At 45.0% G+C, this 22,752-nt stretch overlaps 1 protein-coding gene across 1 annotated transcript in view; it reads right to left on the reverse strand.

Annotated features, from left to right (window-relative positions):
* Nucleotides 1-22,752, reverse strand: part of LOC128665888 (serine/threonine-protein kinase MRCK alpha) — a 420,939-nt gene that overhangs the window by 51,515 nt on the left and 346,672 nt on the right. Inside the window, exons 23-27 of the mRNA XM_053720136.1 lie at nt 10,401-10,469; nt 8,929-9,034; nt 7,328-7,461; nt 7,113-7,240; nt 6,408-6,489 (exon numbers count right to left, since the gene is read on the reverse strand). Coding sequence (XP_053576111.1) covers nt 6,408-6,489; nt 7,113-7,240; nt 7,328-7,461; nt 8,929-9,034; nt 10,401-10,469 — 519 coding nt within the window. The remainder of the gene's footprint in view (nt 1-6,407; nt 6,490-7,112; nt 7,241-7,327; nt 7,462-8,928; nt 9,035-10,400; nt 10,470-22,752) is intronic.

A 22,752-nucleotide genomic window follows, 5' to 3' on the forward strand; every position in this document is an offset into this window, starting at 1 on the left:
CAATCACTAGGATACACAAAGCAGCTAACGGCTACAGGATGCACAGAGCAGCTAACGGTCAGCAGGATGCAGAGAGCGGCTAAGGGCCAGCAGGATGCAGAGAGCGGCTAAGGGCCGGCAGGATGCAGAGAGCGGCTAAGGGCCGGCAGGATGCAGAGAGCGGCTAAGGGCCGGCAGGATGCAGAGAATGGCTAAGGGCCGGCAGGATGCAGAGAGCGGCTAAGGGCCAGCAGGATGCAGAGAGCGGCTAAGGGCCAGCAGGATGCAGAGAGCGGCTAAGGGCCAGCAGGATGCAGAGAGCGGCTAAGGGCCAGCAGGATGCAGAGAACGGCTAAGGGCCAGCAGGATGCAGAGAGCGGCTAAGGGCCAGCAGGATGCAGAGAGCGGCTAAGGGCCAGCAGGATGCAGAGAACGGCTAAGGGCCAGCAGGATGCAGAGAACGGCTAAGGGCCAGCAGGATGCAGAGAACGGCTAAGGGCCAGCAGGATGCAGAGAACGGCTAAGGGCCAGCAGGATGCAGAGAGCAGCTAAGGGCCAGCAGGATGCAGAGAGCGGCTAAGGGCCAAGGAGGATGCAGAGAGCGGCTAAGGGCCAGCAGGATGCAGAGAGCAGCTAACGGCCAAGCAGGATGAAGAGAGCAGCTAACGGCCAAGCAGGATGCCGATATTGGCTAACGGCCAAGCAGGATGCAGAGAGTGGCTAATGGCCAGCAGGATGCAGAGGGCAGCTAACGGCTAGCAGGATACAGACAGCAGCTAACGGCCAGCAGGACACAGAAGGCAGCTAATGGCCAGCAGGACACAGAAGGCAGCTAACGGCCAGCAGGACACGGAGGGCAGCTAACGGCCAGCAGGACACGGAGGGCAGCTAACGGCCAGCAGGACACAGAAGGCAGCTAACGGCCAGCAGGACACGGAGGGCAGCTAACGGCCAGCAGGACACAGAGGGCAGCTAATGGCCAGCAGGACACAGAAGGCAGCTAACGGCCAGCAGGACACGGAGGGCAGCTAATGGCCAGCAGGACACAGAAGGCAGCTAACGGCCAGCAGGACATGGAGGGCAGCTAACGGCCAGCAGGACACGGAGGGCAGCTAACGGCCAGCAGGACACAGAAGGCAGCTAACGGCCAGCAGGACACGGAGGGCAGCTAACGGCCAGCAGGACACGGAGGGCAACTAACAGCTAGCAGGACACGGAGGGCAGCTAACGGCCAGCAAGACACGGAGGGAAGCTAATGGCCAGCAAGACACGGAGGGAAGCAAACGGCCAGCAGGACACAGAGGGAAGCTAACGGCCAGCAGGACACAGAAGACAGCTAACAGCCAGCAGGACACGGAGGGCAACTAACAGCTAGCAGGACACGGAGGGCAGCTAACGGCCAGCAGGACACGGAGGGCAGCTAACGGCCAGCAGGACACGGAGGGCAGCTAACGGCCAGCAGGACACGGAGGGCAGCTAACGGCCAGCAAGACACGGAGGGCAGCTAACGGCCAGCAAGACACGGAGGGCAGCTAATGGCCAGCAGGACGTGGAGGGCAGCTAATGGCCAGCAGGACTCGGAGGGCAGCTAACGGCCAGCAGGAAACACAAAGCAGCTGCTAAGGCCAGCAGGACACGGAGGGCAGCTAACAGCCAGCAGGACACGGAGGGCAGCTAACGGCCAGCAGGACAAGGAGGGCAGCAAACGGCCAGCAGGACACAGAGGGAAGCTAACGGCCAGCAGGACACGGAGGGCAGCTAACGGCCAGCTGGACACAGAGGGCAACTAACGGCCAGCTGGACACGGAGGGCAACTAACGGCCAGCTGGACACGGAGGGCAACTAACGGCCAGCAGGACACGGAGGGCAGCTAATGGCCAGCAGGACGTGGAGGGCAGCTAATGGCCAGCAGGACTCGGAGGGCAGCTAACGGCCAGCAGGAAACACAAAGCAGCTGCTAAGGCCAGCAGGACACGGAGGGAAGCAAACGGCCAGCAGGACACGGAGGGAAGCAAACGGCCAGCAGGACACGGAGGGAAGCAAACGGCCAGCAGGACACAGAGGGCAGCTAACGGCCAGCAGGACACGGAGGGCAGATAACAGCTAGCAGGACACGGAGGGCAGCTAACGGCCAGCAGGAAACACAAAGCAGCTGCTAAGGCCAGCAGGACACGGAGGGAAGCAAACGGCCAGCAGGACACGGAGGGCAGATAACAGCTAGCAGGACTCGGAGGGCAGCTAACGGCCAGCAGGAAACACAAAGCAGCTGCTAAGGCCAGCAGGACACGGAGGGAAGCAAACGGCCAGCAGGACACGGAGGGAAGCAAACGGCCAGCAGGACACGGAGGGAAGCAAACGGCCAGCAGGACACAGAGGGCAGCTAACGGCCAGCAGGACACGGAGGGCAGATAACAGCTAGCAGGACACGGAGGGCAGCTAATGGTCAGCAGGACACGGAGGGCAGCTAACGGCCAGCAGGACACGGAGGGCAGCTAACGGCCAGCAGGACACGGAGGGCAGCTAACGGCCAGCAGAACACGGAGGGCAGCTAACGGCCAGCAGGACACGGAGGGCAGCTAACGGCCAGCAGGACACGGAGGGCAGCTAACGGCCAGCAGGACACGGAGGGCAGCTAACGGCCAGCAGGACACGGAGGGCAGCTAACGGCCAGCAGGACACGGAGGGCAGCTAACGGCCAGCAGGACACAGAGGGCAGCTAACGGCCAGCAGGACACGGAGGGCAGATAACAGCTAGCAGGACACGGAGGGCAGCTAATGGTCAGCAGGACACGGAGGGCAGCTAACGGCCAGCAGGACACGGAGGGCAGCTAACGGCCAGCAGGACACGGAGGGCAGCTAACGGCCAGCAGGACACGGAGGGCAGCTAACGGCCAGCAGGACACGGAGGGCAGCTAACGGCCAGCAGGACACAGAAGGCAGCCAACGGCCAGCAGGACATGGAGGGCAGCCAACGGCCAGCAGGACACAGAAGGCAGCTAACGGCCAGCCGGACACAGAAGGCAGCTAACGGCCAGCCGGACACGGAGGGCAGCTAACGGCCAGCCGGACACGGAGGGCAGCTAATGGCCAGCCGGACACGGAGGGCAGCTAATGGCCAGCAGGACACGGAGGGCAGCTAATGGCCAGCAGGACACGGAGGGCAGCTATCGGCCACCAGGACACGTAGGGAAGCTAATGGCCAGCAGGACACAGAAGGCAGCTAATGGCCAGCAGGACATGGAGGGAAGCTAACGGCCAGCAGGACACAGAAGGCAGCTAACGGCCAGCTGGACACGGAGGGCAACTAACGGCCAGCAGGACACGGAGGGCAACTAATGGCCAGCAGGACATGGAAGGCAGCTAATAACCAGCAGGACATGGAGGGCAGCTAACGGCCAGCAGGATATGGAGGGCAGCTAACGGCCAGCAGGACACGGAGGGCAGCTAACGGCCAGCAGGACACGGAGGGCAGCTAACGGCCAGCAGGACACGGAGGGCAGCTAACGGCCAGCAGGACACGGAGGGCAGCTAACGGCCAGCAGGACACGGAGGGCAGCTAACGGCCAGCAGGACACGGAGGGCAGCTAACGGCCAGCAGGACACGGAGGGCAGCTAACGGCCAGCAGGACACGGAGGGCAGCTAACGGCCAGCAGGACACGGAGGGCAGCTAACGGCCAGCAGGACACGGAGGGCAGCTATCGGCCACCAGGACACGTAGGGAAGCTAAAGGCCAGCAGGACACAGAAGGCAACTAACGGCCAGCAGGACATGGAGGGCAACTAACGGCCAGCAGGACACGGAGGGCAACTAACGGCCAGCAGGACATGGAGGGCAACTAACGGCCAGCAGGACATGGAGGGCAACTAACGGCCAGCAGGACACGGAGGGCAACTAACGGCCAGCAGGACACGGAGGGCAACTAACGGCCAGCAGGACACGGAGGGCAAATAACGGCCAGCAGGACACGGAGGGCAAATAACGGCCAGCAGGACACGGAGGGAAGCTAATGGCCAGCAGGACACCGAGGGTAAGTAAAGACCAGCAGGACACGGAGGGCAACTAACGGCCAGCAGGACACGGAGGGAAGCTAATGGCCAACAGGACACTGAGGGCAACTATCGGCCACCAGGACACGGAGGGAAGCTAACGGCCAGCAGAACACAGAAGGCAGCTAACGGCCAGCAGGACACAGAAGGCAGCTAACGGCCAGCAGGACACGGAGGGCAACTAACGGCCAGCAGGACACTGAGGGCAACTAACGGCCAGCAGGACACGGAGGGCAACTAACGGCCAGCAGGACACGGAGGGCAGTTAACGGCCAGAAGGACACGGAGGGCAGTTAACGGCCAGAAGGACACGGAGGGCAGTTAACGGCCAGCAGGACACGGAGGGCAGTTAACGGCCAGCAGGACACGGAGGGCAGCTAACGGCCAGCCGGACACGGAGGGCAGCTAATGGCCAGCAGGACATGGAGGGCAGCTAATGGCCAGCAGGCCATGGAGGGCAGCTAATGGCCAGTAGGACACGGAGGGCAGCTAACGGCCAGCAGGACTCGGAGGGCAGCTAATGGCCAGCAGGAAACACAAAGCAGCTGCTAAGGCCATCAGGACACCAAGGGCAAGTAAAGACCAGCAGGACTCGGAGGGCAGCTAACAGCCAGCAGGACACGATGGGAAGCTAACGGCCAGCAGGACACTGAGGGCAGCTATCGGCCAGCAGGAAACACAAAGCAGCTGCTAAGGCCATCAGGACACCAAGGGCAAGTAAAGACCAGCAGGACTCGGAGGGCAGCTAACAGCCAGCAGGACACTGAGGGCAGCTATCGGCCACCAGGACATGGAGGGAAGCTAACGGCCAGCAGGACACAGAAGGCAGCTAACGGCAAGCAGGACACGGAGGGCAACTAACAGCCAGCAGGACACGGAGGGCAACTAACAGCCAGCAGGACACGGAGGGCAACTAACAGCCAGCAGGACACGGAGGGCAATTAACGGCCAGCAGGACACGGAGGGAAGCTAATGGCCAGCAGGACACGGAGGGAAGCTAATGGCCAGCAGGACACGGAGGGAAGCTAATGGCCAGCAGGACACCAAGGGCAAGTAAAGACCAGCAGGACTCAGAGGGCAGCTAATAGCCAGAAGGACACAGAGGGCAGTTAACAACCAGCAGGACACGAAGGGCAGCTAATGGCCAGCAGGACACCAAGGGCAAGTAAAGACCAGCAGGACTCAGAGGGCAGCTAATAGCCAGAAGGACTCAGAGGGCAGTTAACAACCAGCAGGATACGAAGGGCAGCCAACAGGATGCACAAATTAAAATTACTTTCCAATTTACTTCTATTATCAAATGTTTTTAATTCTCTTGGTATCCTTTCCTGAAGGAGCAGCAATGTACTGCTGGTAGTTACATACTGTAGTATAGGGTAAGCCAGTTACAAGAGGCATATATGTGCAGCCACCAATCAGCAGCTAGCTCCCAGTAGTGCATTGCTGCTCCTGAGGCTACCTAGGTAATGCTTTTCACCAAAGGATACCAAAAGAGCAAAGCAAATGAGATAACAGAAGTAAATTGAAAAGTTATATAAAATTGCATGATCTTTCTGAGTCGTGAAATCATGTTTGTCCCTTTAAGGTTACGCTCTTGTGGCAAATTATTTTATTGACAACTTGCAATGTGTTAAATTATTCCAAGACTTCATTGTGATGGTAGTAATTGCTAGGAAGGAAATATTTTAGATATGGATTAGTATTTAGCAAAGAACGTTTCAAGCATAAAAGGGAATTTATTTGTAGAGGGCAGTGTAGCTGGGAGGTAGAAAACAGAAAATGCTTTAAGTCAAGTTACAGAGAAAGAAGGGGCAAAAAAGAGGACAAAGCGAAAAAAATATATAAAATTCCAGAGTGGTACAAACAAGCAGTCAGTTGTGTCACTAGAGGGGGCACTGCCCCCCCCAAAACATAATGCTTGCCCCATATGCCCCCCTTACTGCGATTGTCACTCCTTTTTCCCAGCATCTCTGTATACAGGATTCGCCCAGCCCGCTCACAGACCACTCCCACACAATGCTTAGTCTGTGCCCTCCTGTTATAACCCCACCCACAAAACACTGGTGGTCTTCATGGGTGGTCCTCATGGGAAGTGCCCTCCCCCAAATAATTAAGCCCTGGAGACGCCACTGTAGAGAATATTGTTTATATTTTCTTGAATGAAGAATATTTTAGAGCATTTTACTTTTCCATTAGAGTAATGTAACCAATGTCACGGTATTGTGGACCTGTATAATAGGATTGTCCCTAGGCTAATAGCTGTACGATGTGTTCTTGCAGAACTGTAATTTATCTTTCAATGTAAGTTTTTTTTGTGCTGTAAAACACGTTGTTTTAATTAGATATATTATACCTGTCGTAATTTGTGAGATTTTACTTACCCGGAATATACATGGGATATCTTTGGGGTTAGCATGGATGACATCAGAGGCAAAAACCGGACTGACAGAGAAATGCTCATCCCTATTAAGACAAGGAGAATCGGAAGTTACACGTATTAGAAATGTTGTGTAAGACCATTAACAATGGTAACGGGCCATTCATATGAAACGGCTATTAAACAAATAGTGCATAAAGTAAATGCTCTGATGTGCTAGTTCATTTTATTTAGGAGTCAATTCCAGAGCAGAAATGCACTACTGGGAGCTAGCTGAACACATCGTGTGAGCCAATGAAAAGAGGAATGGGTGTGAAGCCCACCAATCAGCAGCAAGATCCCAGTTGTACATAGATACATGCAAGCAAGCACGCCAACACATCACAGCATTTTCTTTTTTTCACTTCCCTGTAAAATATTTAATTATATGTAAAAAAAAATTGTAAAATGTAATTTAATTCTTAAAAATGTATTTTTACCCTCACTTTCCCCCAGAGAGGCTGGAGTGCATACAGACTTTATAACAAGCCACACAGTGATTGTTTTTCAGTCCAGGAGCTCATGCATATCTTTTTGAATGGCACACAGTAGAAGAGATATGAGAATCATTCTGAAGAAGCTTTAAGGGGTATGTACCTAAACTGCTAAACAATGCAAATTTACCTACTTTTAGTAAGTAATGTAACTAGGGGTTAGTGTGTATACTCACCTCATATCAATGGCTTGTATGATAGTTGTGTTACATTGGGAACTGGCATCATACACAAGGATCCTGAACTCACTTACAGTGACATAAGCGCGCTGCCATCCCTTCTTAACCCCAGCTGGTTTAGGGACCTAGGAACGTGTTTGCATATAGTGACAGTTAGGGTATTGTTTCTGAGTGATAATAACAGCATTAACTGAAGAAATAAAAATCATTACCGATAAGTATCCTTCCAGTGCTGTGCCACTGCCTTTCACTGGATCCACGCCAAACATCTTTTTAATTTGACCAGGAGGGGACGGACATAGAGTGGCACCCTCAGAGCAGGACAGGTGACACATGTATCCACAAACTTAAGGGGGGAAAAGTGTAATTTAATGTATCTGTGTAAGAACTGCCTTCTTTTCTAAATGATTAAAGGGATATTGAACACTTTGCAATAGTAATATAAAATGATAAATCTTATATATATAAAAAATACTCTGAAATAAGCTTTCATTATTTATTTTGTCCCCTTTTCCTGTAATTCCATTCTGAAATTGTGAGCTTTTCAGTTCCTGTTAGAAAGGGAAGTGCAGAACACTGTTATATACCACACAGCCATTGGCTGCACACTCTAGTGACCTATATATAACGGTCTCTAATTGGCCACCGCAGAGAAGGTAACCTAAGTTACAACATGGCAGCTCCCATTGTTTTATAGACACTAAAACTTTACACTTATTTTGTCACTATAGTAATGTAACTTTAAAACCTACATGTTATTCTCAGACTAATCTTTTCTTTGAATGCCTCATTCTATATAGCATTTATTTAGTGTTTAATGTCCCTTTAAACATGTTTGGTCACATCATGTTCAGCCAATCAGAGTAGAAGCTTATTTGTTAACTGCTTCCTATCTGCCTGGATCTCTGCTTGCTGAGAAAACCTTGGATTGTATCCTTAGATTTGAGCTTGAATTTTACTGCTCTTTGTCTTGATCCTCCATAACTCTTGTTATTGACTCTGATTCTGTTAAACTCTGCAATTTGGAATCAGTTTGTCATATAAGAAACATTAGAGGCTGTGACAAAGTAGAGTTTTATGCCTTTTCCTACTTCATGTAGAGTAACACAACAAAGAAAAGAAAAGATAACAATAGAATGCAAAGAGCATGATCCCGCCCCCACAGAGCAATACAGTTACAAATTAGCACATGTGATTGGCCATTCCCTGTATACTGTAACAAAGATCTTCTATCTTTGGGTCATTTTTCAGCTTTGAATGTAACAAAATCAGAACAATCGGAAGGAAAATAAAATATTGCCCCAACAGGATGACAAATAGACAGAAAGAAACTGGGAGTAGAACTTGAGCCAGTTGAGGCAGCAGTTACTGGATGGTACAGGCCAAAAGTTCAAAATGGGGGTCTTATAGGTCAAAGAACTGACATTAGCTACAGTGCGCTGGAAACATATGGTGCACACATCTCTACTGTCCTACAATTATTTATGTTACATGTGGGGTTTTTTTTTGTTGCAACTAGAACTGGAGGTATTTGTTCTAATCTACCCCTGGAAGACACATTGTAATGCTCAGTCCCCTTTAGGGTAGTGTTTCTTGGTTAGTATCACTGGGTGCATTTGTTTTATTTTTTTGGTTGCCATAATGTTCTGATCACTGAGAGTCCACAATGCTTGTGAGAGTATCTATAGTTGATCACTACTGGGGTCAATGAGTTAGGAGTTTATCTTTTCCAAGACCCTAGATAGTGCTGGGTTAATCCTTCCAACAAAAGTGTTACAAAGATAAAATGAGATTAAGAACTACAAATCCTCACCTTCACAACAGACTCCTTGGCGGATCAGTCCAACCATCACAGATGTACAACGCAAACATTTTGTTGGTGAGGAAAATGTTTTCACTTTAAATAAGTGTAACTTGGGCTAAAATATCAACAAAAAAGCAACACATCTAAAGAACACATGACAAGTCCCCAAATAAAACATTAACAAAGCAAACTTTTTTTATATATATAGTTGAGCAATTTAATAAAATTTGTTCAAATTTAAAATCTTTGTAAATCTTGAAGAGCTCTGAGGAAGAGCCCATGAAATGAGTTAGGTGTACATTGTAGAATGCCTTTTTAATGGGCTGAGTGAAGTTTACACATTGTGAATTATGTGTTCATGAGTTCTTGCATGCTGTATCGCTTGTGATTATGTTCTTAGTAGGGACTGCAGAAGATTACTCTCTAAACATAGTGGGTCAGCACTGTATGAGTCAGGGTTTGCTCATCCAAAGAGAAGCTCAGCTTTTTATTATGAGTGGGATACCAACAGGTGACAGTGTCAACAAGAAAAGTGATCTGGTGTTCCCCCTGTCAGTAGGCATATCCACTCAAGGAATGCAATTATTACAGTATTGAAAGCTGAATGTCATTTACATTTTTGGGTCTGTGTTCTTAAATAACTCTTATTAAGAGGTGTGTACATCAAGAAAAGACCAACAAAAACACTCTATAAATCTGGTATAATCTTCTATTACAATATAATATTTACAATAATTTATAATAGATCAGTATACATAGTGTATAGTTCTATATACTGTGCATAAACAGAATCACAAATCAGGCGTTAAAAACAGCTATAATAATGATCTATACATGCAATAGCACAGCAAAATCAGTTTAAAGTGATTGTAAACTTTAGCTAATCAAATGCCATACATGTAATCTTTAAGAATACAAATAGCTGATGCACTACCTTTTTATATAAGGGGTATTTCGACTTTAATACTTTATAGGCCCTTATTGTATATTTGTACTGTGGCTTAGTTAGGTGCTATGTATCAAGTTATACTTTAACTGATTCAGTTAGAGAAAACTGATAAAGGATACTATATAAGAACTCTGGATTTCCCCAAATGTTTTAATTTCCCTTAAAAAGTATATGTGCACCTTTTTTTATGCCAGCCCACTGGGATGAACTATTTTTTTTTTAATGACAATTCCAATGAGCATCCAATCAGTGTGTGTGTCAGATGACACTACTGAAGTCCAGCCTTTTCAAAGCCCTTAGGAAGCCTACGTAGAGAATGGGTGGGACTGCTCAAAATATCAGAACTCAACCAAAAAAGAAGAAATGAAAGGGGGAACAAAAGATACCAAGTAGGATTATAAATATTTTATTATAAAATATATATAAACTTTTAAAAAAAATATATATTTATGCGGGTTTGCATGTACACCAATATATTTTTCTCTTAAAGTCTGAAATTTACCATCACTTTAACTGCCAGTGAGATACTTACCCTATCTGCATTTTCTTCTATGGTGTCTATAGCGCCTGCCGACTTCCTGTGTGCTTTATATTTTACAGACTGAGCATAGAGAGATGAGAATAATCTGCATTACTGCATTGTGCATGTTATACATTTACAGATACAGAGCGGGACTAAATAATGCAGTGCGCCTATTTCATGGGTTAAATAGTGCAGCATGTTTATTGTGCATTTACAATGCATAATATTATTACTATGTAAAGCACCGTGGCCGGACTGTTATCCAGCGGACATTTGTCCAACGGATAATAATCTGAAAGACATTTATCCGGCTGCTGGATGGGAATGAGGCTTAAAAATCACGGTTTTAGCTAAAACATTTTTAATAGTGGAATGGGTATAAAATATGAATAACCTTGATGATATTTATTAAAAATAATGTTTTATTTGCTTAACAAGAACATAAATATTAAAAGATTGCCCTCTATTGGAATTTTGGGAATCAAAAAAAGAAGACACAATTAAATTAACATATATATATATATATATATATATATATATATATATATATTATACACACATATACATACATATATATTAACTTACATATACATATTATAATATATTAACTTATAATTATATAATGTGTTAAAAGCACATTGTAAGGGTAGGGACCCATGGATAGGTTCACAGAGGCAGTTGCGGCACCCAAGTCACTGATTATAACAGAAAACTTTGGATCGTATGTGCCCTCAGCCGAATGTCTCTTGATTTATTTAAAGGGAGAGTCAACACCAGAATTTGTGTTGTTTTAAAAGATAGATAATCCCTTAATTACCAATTCCCCAATTTTGTATAACCAACACAGTTATAATTATACACGTTTTACCTCTGCAATTACCTTGTATCTAAGCCTCAGCAGACTGCCCCCTTATTTCAGTTCTTATGACAGACTTGCATTTTAGCCAATCAAAGCTGTCTCCATGGTAAATTCACAAGCATGAGCTCAATGTTAACTATATGAAACATGTGAACTAATGCCTTCTAGTGGTGAAAAACTATCAAAATGCATTTAGATTAGAGGCGGCCTTCAAGGTCTTAGAAATTAGCATATGAACCTCCTAGGTTTAGCTTTCAACTAAGAATACCAAAAAAACAAAGCAAAATCGGTGATAAAAGTAAATTGGAAAGTTGTTTAAAATTACATGCCATATTTGAGACATGAAAGTAAATCTTATATATTATGTGATATTGACTTTAAAAAGACTAATCTTGAGTGTTTACTGTATTTTTCTAAAATTTTCTTTATCCTGTTTATTTTTTTTTTTTTTTGGTTTTCTCAGTTCAACTCCAGAATCAATGTTTTCAATTGTTAACTAGTCTGTAAATGCGTGGGTGGGTTACAGACATTTGTTGATCAAACGCTCTGTGCCATCCTTCTAAAGAGTTGTTTGTTCTAGGTAACCCTAGTTTAGTTCTTTCAAAAGTGTTCCACATTGTAATATTGAAAGTAGGTTTTCTTCTTCTACCTTGTTGTAGTTCGCCAATCCAGGTTTTTATTTAAAATAATTTAAAAATTCAGATAAAATGTTACTGTTTTGTTTTTCTATTGATTTTACAAAGTCATTAAATGTTTCAACTATATCTTCCACTGGCACAAATGCTAATGCTTCTAAGCATTTTATGATCAGAGTATTTTTTTCATTATTATACCATATTTTTAAGCCCAAAGATTGTATTTTTCTCCACAGGCATTGAGAAAAATGGAAAAAAACAGAATTTATGTTTACCTGATAAATTACTTTCTCCAACGGTGTGTCCGGTCCACGGCGTCATCCTTACTTGTGGGATATTCTCTTCCCCAACAGGAAATGGCAAAGAGCCCAGCAAAGCTGGTCACATGATCCCTCCTAGGCTCCGCCTACCCCAGTCATTCGACCGACGTTAAGGAGGAATATTTGCATAGGAGAAACCATATGATACCGTGGTGACTGTAGTTAAAGAAAATAAATTATCAGACCTGATTAAAAAACCAGGGCGGGCCATGGACCGGACACACCGTTGGAGAAAGTAATTTATCAGGTAAACATAAATTCTGTTTTCTCCAACATAGGTGTGTCCGGTCCACGGCGTCATCCTTACTTGTGGGAACCAATACCAAAGCTTTAGGACACGGATGAAGGGAGGGAGCAAATCAGGTCACCTAAATGGAAGGCACCACGGCTTGCAAAACCTTTCTCCCAAAAATAGCCTCAGAAGAAGCAAAAGTATCAAACTTGTAAAATTTGGTAAAAGTGTGCAGTGAAGACCAAGTCGCTGCCCTACATATCTGATCAACAGAAGCCTCGTTCTTGAAGGCCCATGTGGAAGCCACAGCCCTAGTGGAATGAGCTGTGATTCTTTCAGGAGGCTGCCGTCCGGCAGTCACATAAGCCAATCTGATGATGCTTTTAATCCAAAAAGAGAGAGAGGTAGAAGTTGCTTTTTGACCTCTCCTTTTACCAGAATAAACAACAAACAAGGAAGATGTTTGTCTAAAATCCTTTGTAGCATCTAAATAGAATTTTAGAGCGCGAACAACATCCAAATTGTGCAACAAACGTTCCTTCTTCGAAACTGGTTTCGGACACAAAGAAGGTACGACTATCTCCTGGTTAATGTTTTTGTTAGAAACAACTTTTGGAAGAAAACCAGGTTTAGTACGTAAAACCACCTTATCTGCATGGAACACCAGATAAGGAGGAGAACACTGCAGAGCAGATAATTCTGAAACTCTTCTAGCAGAAGAAATTGCAACCAAAAACAAAACTTTCCAAGATAATAACTTAATATCAACGGAATGTAAGGGTTCAAACGGAACCCCCTGAAGAACTGAAAGAACTAAGTTGAGACTCCAAGGAGGAGTCAAAGGTTTGTAAACAGGCTTGATTCTAACCAGAGCCTGAACAAAGGCTTGAACATCTGGCACAGCTGCCAGCTTTTTGTGAAGTAACACAGACAAGGCAGAAATCTGTCCCTTCAAGGAACTTGCAGATAATCCTTTCTCCAATCCTTCTTGAAGAAAGGATAGAATCTTAGGAATCTTTACCTTGTCCCAAGGGAATCCTTTAGATTCACACCAACAGATATATTTTTTCCATATTTTGTGGTAAATTTTTCTAGTTACAGGCTTTCTGGCCTGAACAAGAGTATCAATAACAGAATCTGAGAACCCTCGTTTTGATAAGATCAAGCGTTCAATCTCCAAGCAGTCAGCTGGAGTGAGATCAGATTCGGATGTTCGAACGGACCTTGAACAAGAAGGTCTCGTCTCAAAGGTAGCTTCCATGGTGGAGCCGATGACATATTCACCAGATCTGCATACCAAGTCCTGCGTGGCCACGCAGGAGCTATCAAGATCACCGACGCCCTCTCTTGATTGATCCTGGCTACCAGCCTGGGGATGAGAGGAAACGGCGGGAATACATAAGCTAGTTTGAAGGTCCAAGGTGCTACTAGTGCATCTACTAGAGTCGCCTTGGGATCCCTGGATCTGGACCCGTAGCAAGGAACCTTGAAGTTCTGACGAGAGGCCATCAGATCCATGTCTGGAATGCCCCACAGTTGAGTAATTTGGGCAAAGATTTCCGGATGGAGTTCCCACTCCCCCGGATGTAATGTCTGACGACTCAGAAAATCCGCTTCCCAATTTTCCACTCCTGGGATGTGGATTGCAGATAGGTGGCAGGAGTGAGTCTCCGCCCATTGAATGATTTTGGTCACTTCTTCCATCGCCAGGGAACTCCTTGTTCCCCCCTGATGGTTGATGTACGCAACAGTCGTCATGTTGTCTGATTGAAACCGTATGAACTTGGCCATTGCTAGCTGAGGCCAAGCCTTGAGAGCATTGAATATCGCTCTCAGTTCCAGAATATTTATCGGTAGAAGAGATTCTTCCCGAGACCAAAGACCCTGAGCTTTCAGGGGTCCCCAGACCGCGCCCCAGCCCATCAGACTGGCGTCGGTCGTGACAATGACCCACTCTGGTCTGCGGAAGGTCATCCCTTGTGACAGGTTGTCCAGGGACAGCCACCAACGGAGTGAGTCTCTGGTCCTCTGATTTACTTGTATCTTCGGAGACAAGTCTGTATAGTCCCCATTCCACTGACTGAGCATGCACAGTTGTAATGGTCTTAGATGAATGCGCGCAAAAGGAACTATGTCCATTGCCGCTACCATCAAACCTATTACTTCCATGCACTGCGCTATGGAAGGAAGAGGAACGGAATGAAGTGTTTGACAAGAGTTTAGAAGTTTTGTTTTTCTGGCCTCTGTCAGAAAAATCCTCATTTCTAAGGAGTCTATTATTGTTCCCAAGAAGGGAACCCTTGTCGACGGAGATAGAGAACTCTTTTCCACGTTCACTTTCCATCCGTGAGATCTGAGAAAGGCCAGGACTATGTCCGTGTGAGCCTTTGCTTGAGGAAGGGACGACGCTTGAATCAGAATGTCGTCCAAGTAAGGAACTACTGCAATGCCCCTTTGTCTTAGTACCGCTAGAAGGGACCCTAGTACCTTTGTGAAAATCCTTGGAGCAGTGGCTAATCCGAAAGGAAGCGCCACGAACTGGTAATGCTTGTCCAGGAATGCGAACCTTAGGAACCGATGATGTTCCTTGTGGATAGGAATATGTAGATACGCATCCTTTAAATCCACCGTGGTCATGAATTGACCTTCCTGGATGGAAGGAAGAATTGTTCGAATGGTTTCCATTTTGAACGATGGAACCTTGAGAAACTTGTTTAAGATCTTGAGATCTAAGATTGGTCTGAACGTTCCCTCTTTTTTGGGAACTATGAACAGATTGGAGTAGAACCCCATCCCTTGTTCTCCTAATGGAACAGGATGAATCACTCCCATTTTTAACAGGTCTTCTACACAATGTAAGAATGCCTGTCTCTTTATATGGTCTGAAGACAATTGAGACCTGTGGAACCTCCCCCTTGGGGGAAGCCCCTTGAATTCCAGAAGATAACCTTGGGAGACTATTTCTAGTGCCCAAGGATCCAGAACATCTCTTGCCCAAGCCGGAGCAAAGAGAGAGAGTCTGCCCCCCACCAGATCCGGTCCCGGATCGGGGGCCAACATTTCATGCTGTCTTGGTAGCAGTGGCAGGTTTCTTGGCCTGCTTTCCCTTGTTCCAGCCTTGCATTGGTCTCCAGGCTGGCTTGGCTCGAGAAGTATTACCCTCTTGCTTAGAGGACGTAGCACTTGGGGCTGGTCCGTTTCTACGAAAGGGACGAAAATTAGGTTTATTTTTGGCCTTGAAAGACCTATCCTGAGGAAGGGCGTGGCCCTTACCTCCAGTGATATCAGAGATAATCTCTTTCAAGTCAGGGCCAAACAGCGTTTTCCCCTTGAAAGGAATGTTAAGTAGTTTGTTCTTGGAAGACGCATCCGCTGACCAAGATTTCAACCAAAGCGCTCTGCGCGCCACAATAGCAAACCCAGAATTTTTCGCCGCTAACCTAGCCAATTGCAAAGTGGCGTCTAGGGTGAAAGAATTGGCCAATTTGAGAGCACGGATTCTGTCCATAATCTCCTCATAAGGAGGAGAATCACTATCGATCGCCTTTACTAGCTCATCGAACCAGAAACACGCGGCTGTAGTGACAGGGACAATGCATGAAATTGGTTGTAGAAGGTAACCTTGCTGAACAAACATCTTTTTAAGCAAACCTTCTAATTTTTTATCCATAGGATCTTTGAAAGCACAACTATCTTCTATGGGTATAGTGGTGCGTTTGTTTAAAGTAGAAACCGCTCCCTCGACCTTGGGGACTGTCTGCCATAAGTCCTTTCTGGGGTCGACCATAGGAAACAATTTTTTAAATATGGGGGGAGGGACGAAAGGTATACCGGGCCTTTCCCATTCTTTATTTACAATGTCCGCCACCCGCTTGGGTATAGGAAAAGCTTCTGGGAGCCCCGGGACCTCTAGGAACTTGTCCATTTTACATAGTTTCTCTGGGATGATCAAATTCTCACAATCATCCAGAGTGGATAATACCTCCTTAAGCAGAGCGCGGAGATGTTCCAACTTAAATTTAAATGTAATCACATCGGGTTCAGCTTGTTGAGAAATTTTCCCTGAATCTGAAATTTCTCCCTCAGACAAAACCTCCCTGGCCCCCTCAGACTGGTGTAGGGGCATTTCAGAACCATTATCATCAGCGTCCCCATGCTCTTCAGTATCTAAAACAGAGCAGTCGCGCTTGCGCTGATAAGTGGGCATTTTGGCTAAAATGTTTTTGATAGAATTATCCATTACAGCCGTTAATTGTTGCATAGTAAGGAGTATTGGCGCGCTAGATGTACTAGGGGCCTCCTGAGTGGGCAAGACTGGTGTAGACGAAGGAGGGAATGATGCAGTACCATGCTTACTCCCCTCACTTGAGGAATCATCTTGGGCATCATTTTCAGTGTCACATAAATCACATCTATTTAAATGAGAAGGAACCTTGGCTTCCCCACATTCAGAACACAGTCTATCTGGTAGTTCAGACATGTTAAACAGGCATAAACTTGATAACAAAGTACAAAAAACGTTTTAAAATAAAACCGTTACTGTCACTTTAAATTTTAAACTGAACACACTTTATTACTGCAATTGCGAAAAAGTATGAAGGAATTGTTCAAAATTCACCAAAATTTCACCACAGTGTCTTAAAGCCTTAAAAGTATTGCACACCAAATTTGGAAGCTTTAACCCTTAAAATAACGGAACCGGAGCCGTTTTTATCTTTAACCCCTTTACAGTCCCTGGTATCTGCTTTGCTGAGACCCAACCAAGCCCAAAGGGGAATACGATACCAAATGACGCCTTCAGAAAGTCTTTTCTATGTATCAGAGCTCCTCACACATGCGACTGCATGTCATGCTTCTCAAAAACAAGTGCGCAATACCGGCGCGAAAATGAGGCTCTGCCTATGATTAGGGAAAGCCCCTAGAGAATAAGGTGTCTAAAACAGTGCCTGCCGATATTATTTTACAAAAATACCCAGATTAAATGATTCCTCAAGGCTAAATATGTGTATATATGAATCGATTTAGCCCAGAAAATGTCTACAGTCTTAATAAGCCCTTGTGAAGCCCTTATTTACTGTCTGAATAAAAATGGCTTACCGGATCCTATAGGGAAAATGACAGCTTCCAGCATTACATCGTCTTGTTAGAATGTGTCATACCTCAAGCAGCAAAAGACTGCTCACTGTTCCCCCAACTGAAGTTAATTCCTCTCAACAGTCCTGTGTGGAACAGCCATGGATTTTAGTAACGGTTGCTAAAATCATTTTCCTCTTACAAACAGAAATCTTCATCTCTTTTCTGTTTCAGAGTAAATAGTACATACCAGCACTATTTTAAAATAACAAACTCTTGATTGAATAAAAAAACTACAGTTAAACACTAAAAAACTCTAAGCCATCTCCATGGAGATGTTGCCTGTACAACGGCAAAGAGAATGACTGGGGTAGGCGGAGCCTAGGAGGGATCATGTGACCAGCTTTGCTGGGCTCTTTGCCATTTCCTGTTGGGGAAGAGAATATCCCACAAGTAAGGATGACGCCGTGGACCGGACACACCTATGTTGGAGAAACATCCGTAAATTATTGTATTTTGTAAAAAATTTGTCATGCAATTTATTGCTGCTCTTTCAAAATCTACAGTAATTTATATAGGATTGATATCTAATTTTTAGTATTATAAAAGAAAAAAATCCAAATTATAAATTTCCTGATTTTTATTTTTTTTATATGCAGTATACTAATGGTACGGTTATCTTCTATTAAAACATGTATTGTATACGACTGAAACCCTAAAGGAGCTGAGTCAAATATTCCGTCACAGAGCCAGTGTTGTTTTTTTGAAAGAAGATTTACATTTTCACTTTCGTGCCTGATGAAATCTTCTCCTCTGGTTGTTTTTCTTAATTCATCATTTAAAATGTTTCCATTTGGTGTTGTTCGCTGTCGACGTATCAGTCTGGCAAGAGTTTATTTTTTAGGAAGTTCTCCTGCTGCTTCAAGGGGGAAATTATTTTGTATTATGCTTGATGTTACTTCCTCTGAAATTTTAGTAACTTCTTTTATTTTTTCAATTGTTTTCAGACATAAAATTCTTGCGGCATCAGGTGAATGTGAATGATTTGATGCGTCTTTTTAAATTATATCATTAATGGTTTTTAGCCTTTTTTTTCACATCTCCAATATTTTCTTTTTTTTTGTCTACAATGTATGCATCACCTTCATATAACAGTTTTCTTCCTCCTTTACATGTTACGGAGTATTGACGACTTACTGTTCAACTGCTCCACCCACTCAGTTCTGCAATCAAAACACCCATTTGATAGTAATATCATTTAGCTTTATCCATAGCTTATTATACAGATTACAGCACAAGCTCTCACACCTACCCCATAATACTGACAATACCAGTCTCTGGAACACTTTCTGGGCATATGGTTATTGTTACAACACAGCATCAAAATTAGGCAGACAAATAATATGTAATCCCATTTAAAAATAATAATAGCAATATTCCTGTAGGAGTTAATTATATTTAAAATAGTACAATATGTATGTATGTATATATATATATATATATATATATATATATATATATATATATATACACATATATATATATACATACACATACACACACCAAATGTTGGGCACAAGAGGTAGCATTTTCAGGGACAAGTACCTGGAAATCAGGGACTGCTGGCAACTATAATTCTGAGTATAAGTGCTGTTTAGCAATATGTATAATCTTTGTTCATAGTCCAAATTCATGTGATTTACCATTGCTGTACAACATTTTGGTATAGAACGATAAGGAGTAGTTAAAGGGACACTGAACCCAAATTTTTTCTTTTGTGATTCAGATAGAGCATGCAATTTTATGCAACTTTCTAATTTACTCCTATTATCAAATTGTCTTCATTCTCTTGGTATCTTTATTTGAAATCCCAGAATGTAAGTTTAGATGTCGGACCATTTTTGGTGAACAACCAAGGTTGTTCTTGCTGATTGGTGGATAAATGTACCCACCTATAAACAAGTGCTATCCAGAGTTACCAAGTGCTATCCAGAGTTACCAAGTGCTATCCAGAGTTACCAAGTGCTATCCAGAGTTACCAAGTGCTATCCAGAGTTACCAAGTGCTATCCAGAGTTACCAAGTGCTATCCAGAGTTACCAAGTGCTATCCAGAGTTACCAAGTGCTATCCAGAGTTACCAAGTGCTATCCAGAGTTACCAAGTGCTATCCAGAGTTACCAAGTGCTATCCAGAGTTACCAAGTGCTATCCAGAGTTACCAAGTGCTATCCAGAGTTACCAAGTGCTATCCAGAGTTACCAAGTGCTATCCAGAGTTACCAAGTGCTATCCAGAGTTACCAAGTGCTATCCAGAGTTACCAAGTGCTATCCAGAGTTACCAAGTGCTATCCAGAGTTACCAAGTGCTATCCAGAGTTACCAAGTGCTATCCAGAGTTACCAAGTGCTATCCAGAGTTACCAAGTGCTATCCAGAGTTACCAAGTGCTATCCAGAGTTACCAAGTGCTATCCAGAGTTACCAAGTGCTATCCAGAGTTACCAAGTGCTATCCAGAGTTACCAAGTGCTATCCAGAGTTACCAAGTGCTATCCAGAGTTACCAAGTGCTATCCAGAGTTACCAAGTGCTATCCAGAGTTACCAAGTGCTATCCAGAGTTACCAAGTGCTATCCAGAGTTACCAAGTGCTATCCAGAGTTACCAAGTGCTGTCCAGATACCAAGCCAACCACACCCTGGACCACTCACAATCCGGTTTCAGAAGCAACCACAGCACCAAGACCGCCCTCCTCACCACCACAGACGACATCCGCGCCATGCTCGACCGAGGAGAAACCGCTGCCCTCATCCTCCTAGACCTCTCAGCAGCCTTCGACACTGTCGACCACAACACCCTCCGCATCCGCCTACATGACGCCGGCATCCGCAGCAAAGCACTGGAATGGATCACCTCCTTCCTCACGGGCAGGACCCAGAAAGTCAGACTCCCGCCCTTCTCCTCCAAACCCACACAAGTCAACTGTGGTGTACCACAAGGATCTTCGCTGAGCCCCACCCTCTTCAACATCTAAATGGCCACTCTCGCAGCCATCGTCCGACGCCACAACCTCAACATCGTCTCCTATGCCGACGACACCCAGTTAATCATCTCACTCACCCGAGATCCCACCACCGCCAAAAAGAATGTCCACGAAGGCCTGACAGCAGTCGCCGCCTGGATGAATGACAAGTGGCTCAAACTGAACACAGAGAAAACCGAAGTCCTCCTCTTCGGACCCAAAAAATCCGCATGGGATGACTCCTGGTGGCCCACAGCCCTCAGTCACCCTCCAACCCCAACCGACCACGCACAAAATCTAGGCTTCCTCCTAGACTCCTCACTCTCCATGAACCGACAAATCAATGCCATCACCTCAACATGCTTCCAGATCCTCCACCTTCTACGAAAAATCTTCAAGTGGATCCCTACCGAAACCAAGAAAACAGTCACCCACGCCCTTGTCAGCAGCCGGTTGGACTACGGCAATGTACTCTACGCCGGCTCCACCATCAAACTCCAAAAGAGACTCCAACGTATCCAGAATGCCTCAGCCAGACTCATTCTTGACATTCCTCTCCAATGCCACATCACCGAACACCTAAGGAACCTTCACTGGCTCCCCATCAACAAGAGAATTGCATTCAAGCTCCTTACCCACGCGTTCAAGGCCCTACACAACATCGGACCCAAATACATCAACCACTTTGTAAATTTCTACACCCCCGCCAGACAATCCCGATCAGCCGACCAAGCACTCGCAGTCATCCCCCGCATCAGTAAATCCACAGCAGGCGGAAGATCCTTCTCCCACATAGCAGCAAAGACATGGAACACCATCCCGCTGCACCTCAGACAATCCACCTCCCTTACAAAGTTCAGAAAGGACCTCAAAACCTGGCTCTTCGACTGAACGCCCATCCCCCCCCCCCCCTCCTCCTGCTTTCCCTTAGCGCCTTGAGACCTTCACGGGTGATTAGTTTGCGCTCTATAAGTACCCAATAGATAGATTGAGTTCTAAACAAAAACAAAAACAGCTTAGATGCCATCTTTTTCAAATAAAGATAGCAAGAGAACAAAGAAAAAATGATAATAGGAGTAAATTAGAAAGTTGCTTAAAATTGCATGCTCTATCTGAATCATGAAAGAAAAAATTTGGGTTCAGTGTCCCTTTAAGATTTGTGTAAACTTCACATAGACGTAAACAAACAAAAAAATAGTGTTAAAGGGGCATAAAACCCAAATATTTTCTCTCATTATTTAGATAGAACACACAATTTTAAACAGCTTTCCATTTTACTTCTATTATCAATTTTGCTTCATTCTCCTGGTATCCTTTGTTAAAGAAGAAGCAATGCATTGCTGGGAGCTAGCTTAACACATTGCTAAGCCAATGACAAGAGGCATATATGTGCAGCCACCAATCAGCAGCTGGCACCCAGCTCCTGAGCCTACCTAGGTATGCTTTTTTAACAAAGGATACCAATAGAATGAAGCAAATTAGATAATAGAAATAAATTGGAAAATTGTTTAAAAATATTATGGTAATATATTACCATGAAGAAAAAAAAATGTGGGTGCAAAAATCCTTTTTTTTTTTTTTATTTGGGTCAATATTAAAATTTGTAAAACAAATAGGAGAAAAGCAATACTTGTTAAATCCCTAACTTTAAATTCTATTCTGCCACAAATTTCTCACCTTACTAAAACACACTGAGTGGCAACCAAGGTGGGAAAATGGGCAGCGGAAATTAATAAAAAAAAAAAAAAAAAAAAAAAAAAAAAAAAAAAAAAGAACCCCACTTATATTGCTGGCCAATAACTGGATACCTCTGAATTAGGTGAGGTTTTTTTAGGGTGTATTAGTCACAAAATTCAACTTACAATGTGCATGGCAGCATTTCAATTTACATGACACAAATTAAGTCTTCACAGACAAAAGACAGACCAACACCATCTCGCTGAGCTTGGGGTCAATGCTTCTATCAAAGGGACAATCTAGTCAAAATTACACTCATGATTCAGATAGGGCATGTCATTTTAAACAGCTTTCCAATTTACTTTTATCAACAAATTTGCTTTGTTCTCTTTGTATTCTTTGTTGAAAGATAAACCTAGGTAGGCTCATATGCTAATTTCTAAGGCTGCCTGTTTTCTGAATGCATTTGACAGTTTTTCACAGCTAGAGAGCATTAGTTCATGTGTGCCATATAGATACCATTGTGCTCACTCCCGTAGGTGTCAGCAC

This window comes from Bombina bombina, chromosome 7 (assembly GCF_027579735.1).
Source record: "Bombina bombina isolate aBomBom1 chromosome 7, aBomBom1.pri, whole genome shotgun sequence".
Classification (NCBI taxonomy): Eukaryota; Metazoa; Chordata; class Amphibia; order Anura; family Bombinatoridae; genus Bombina; species Bombina bombina.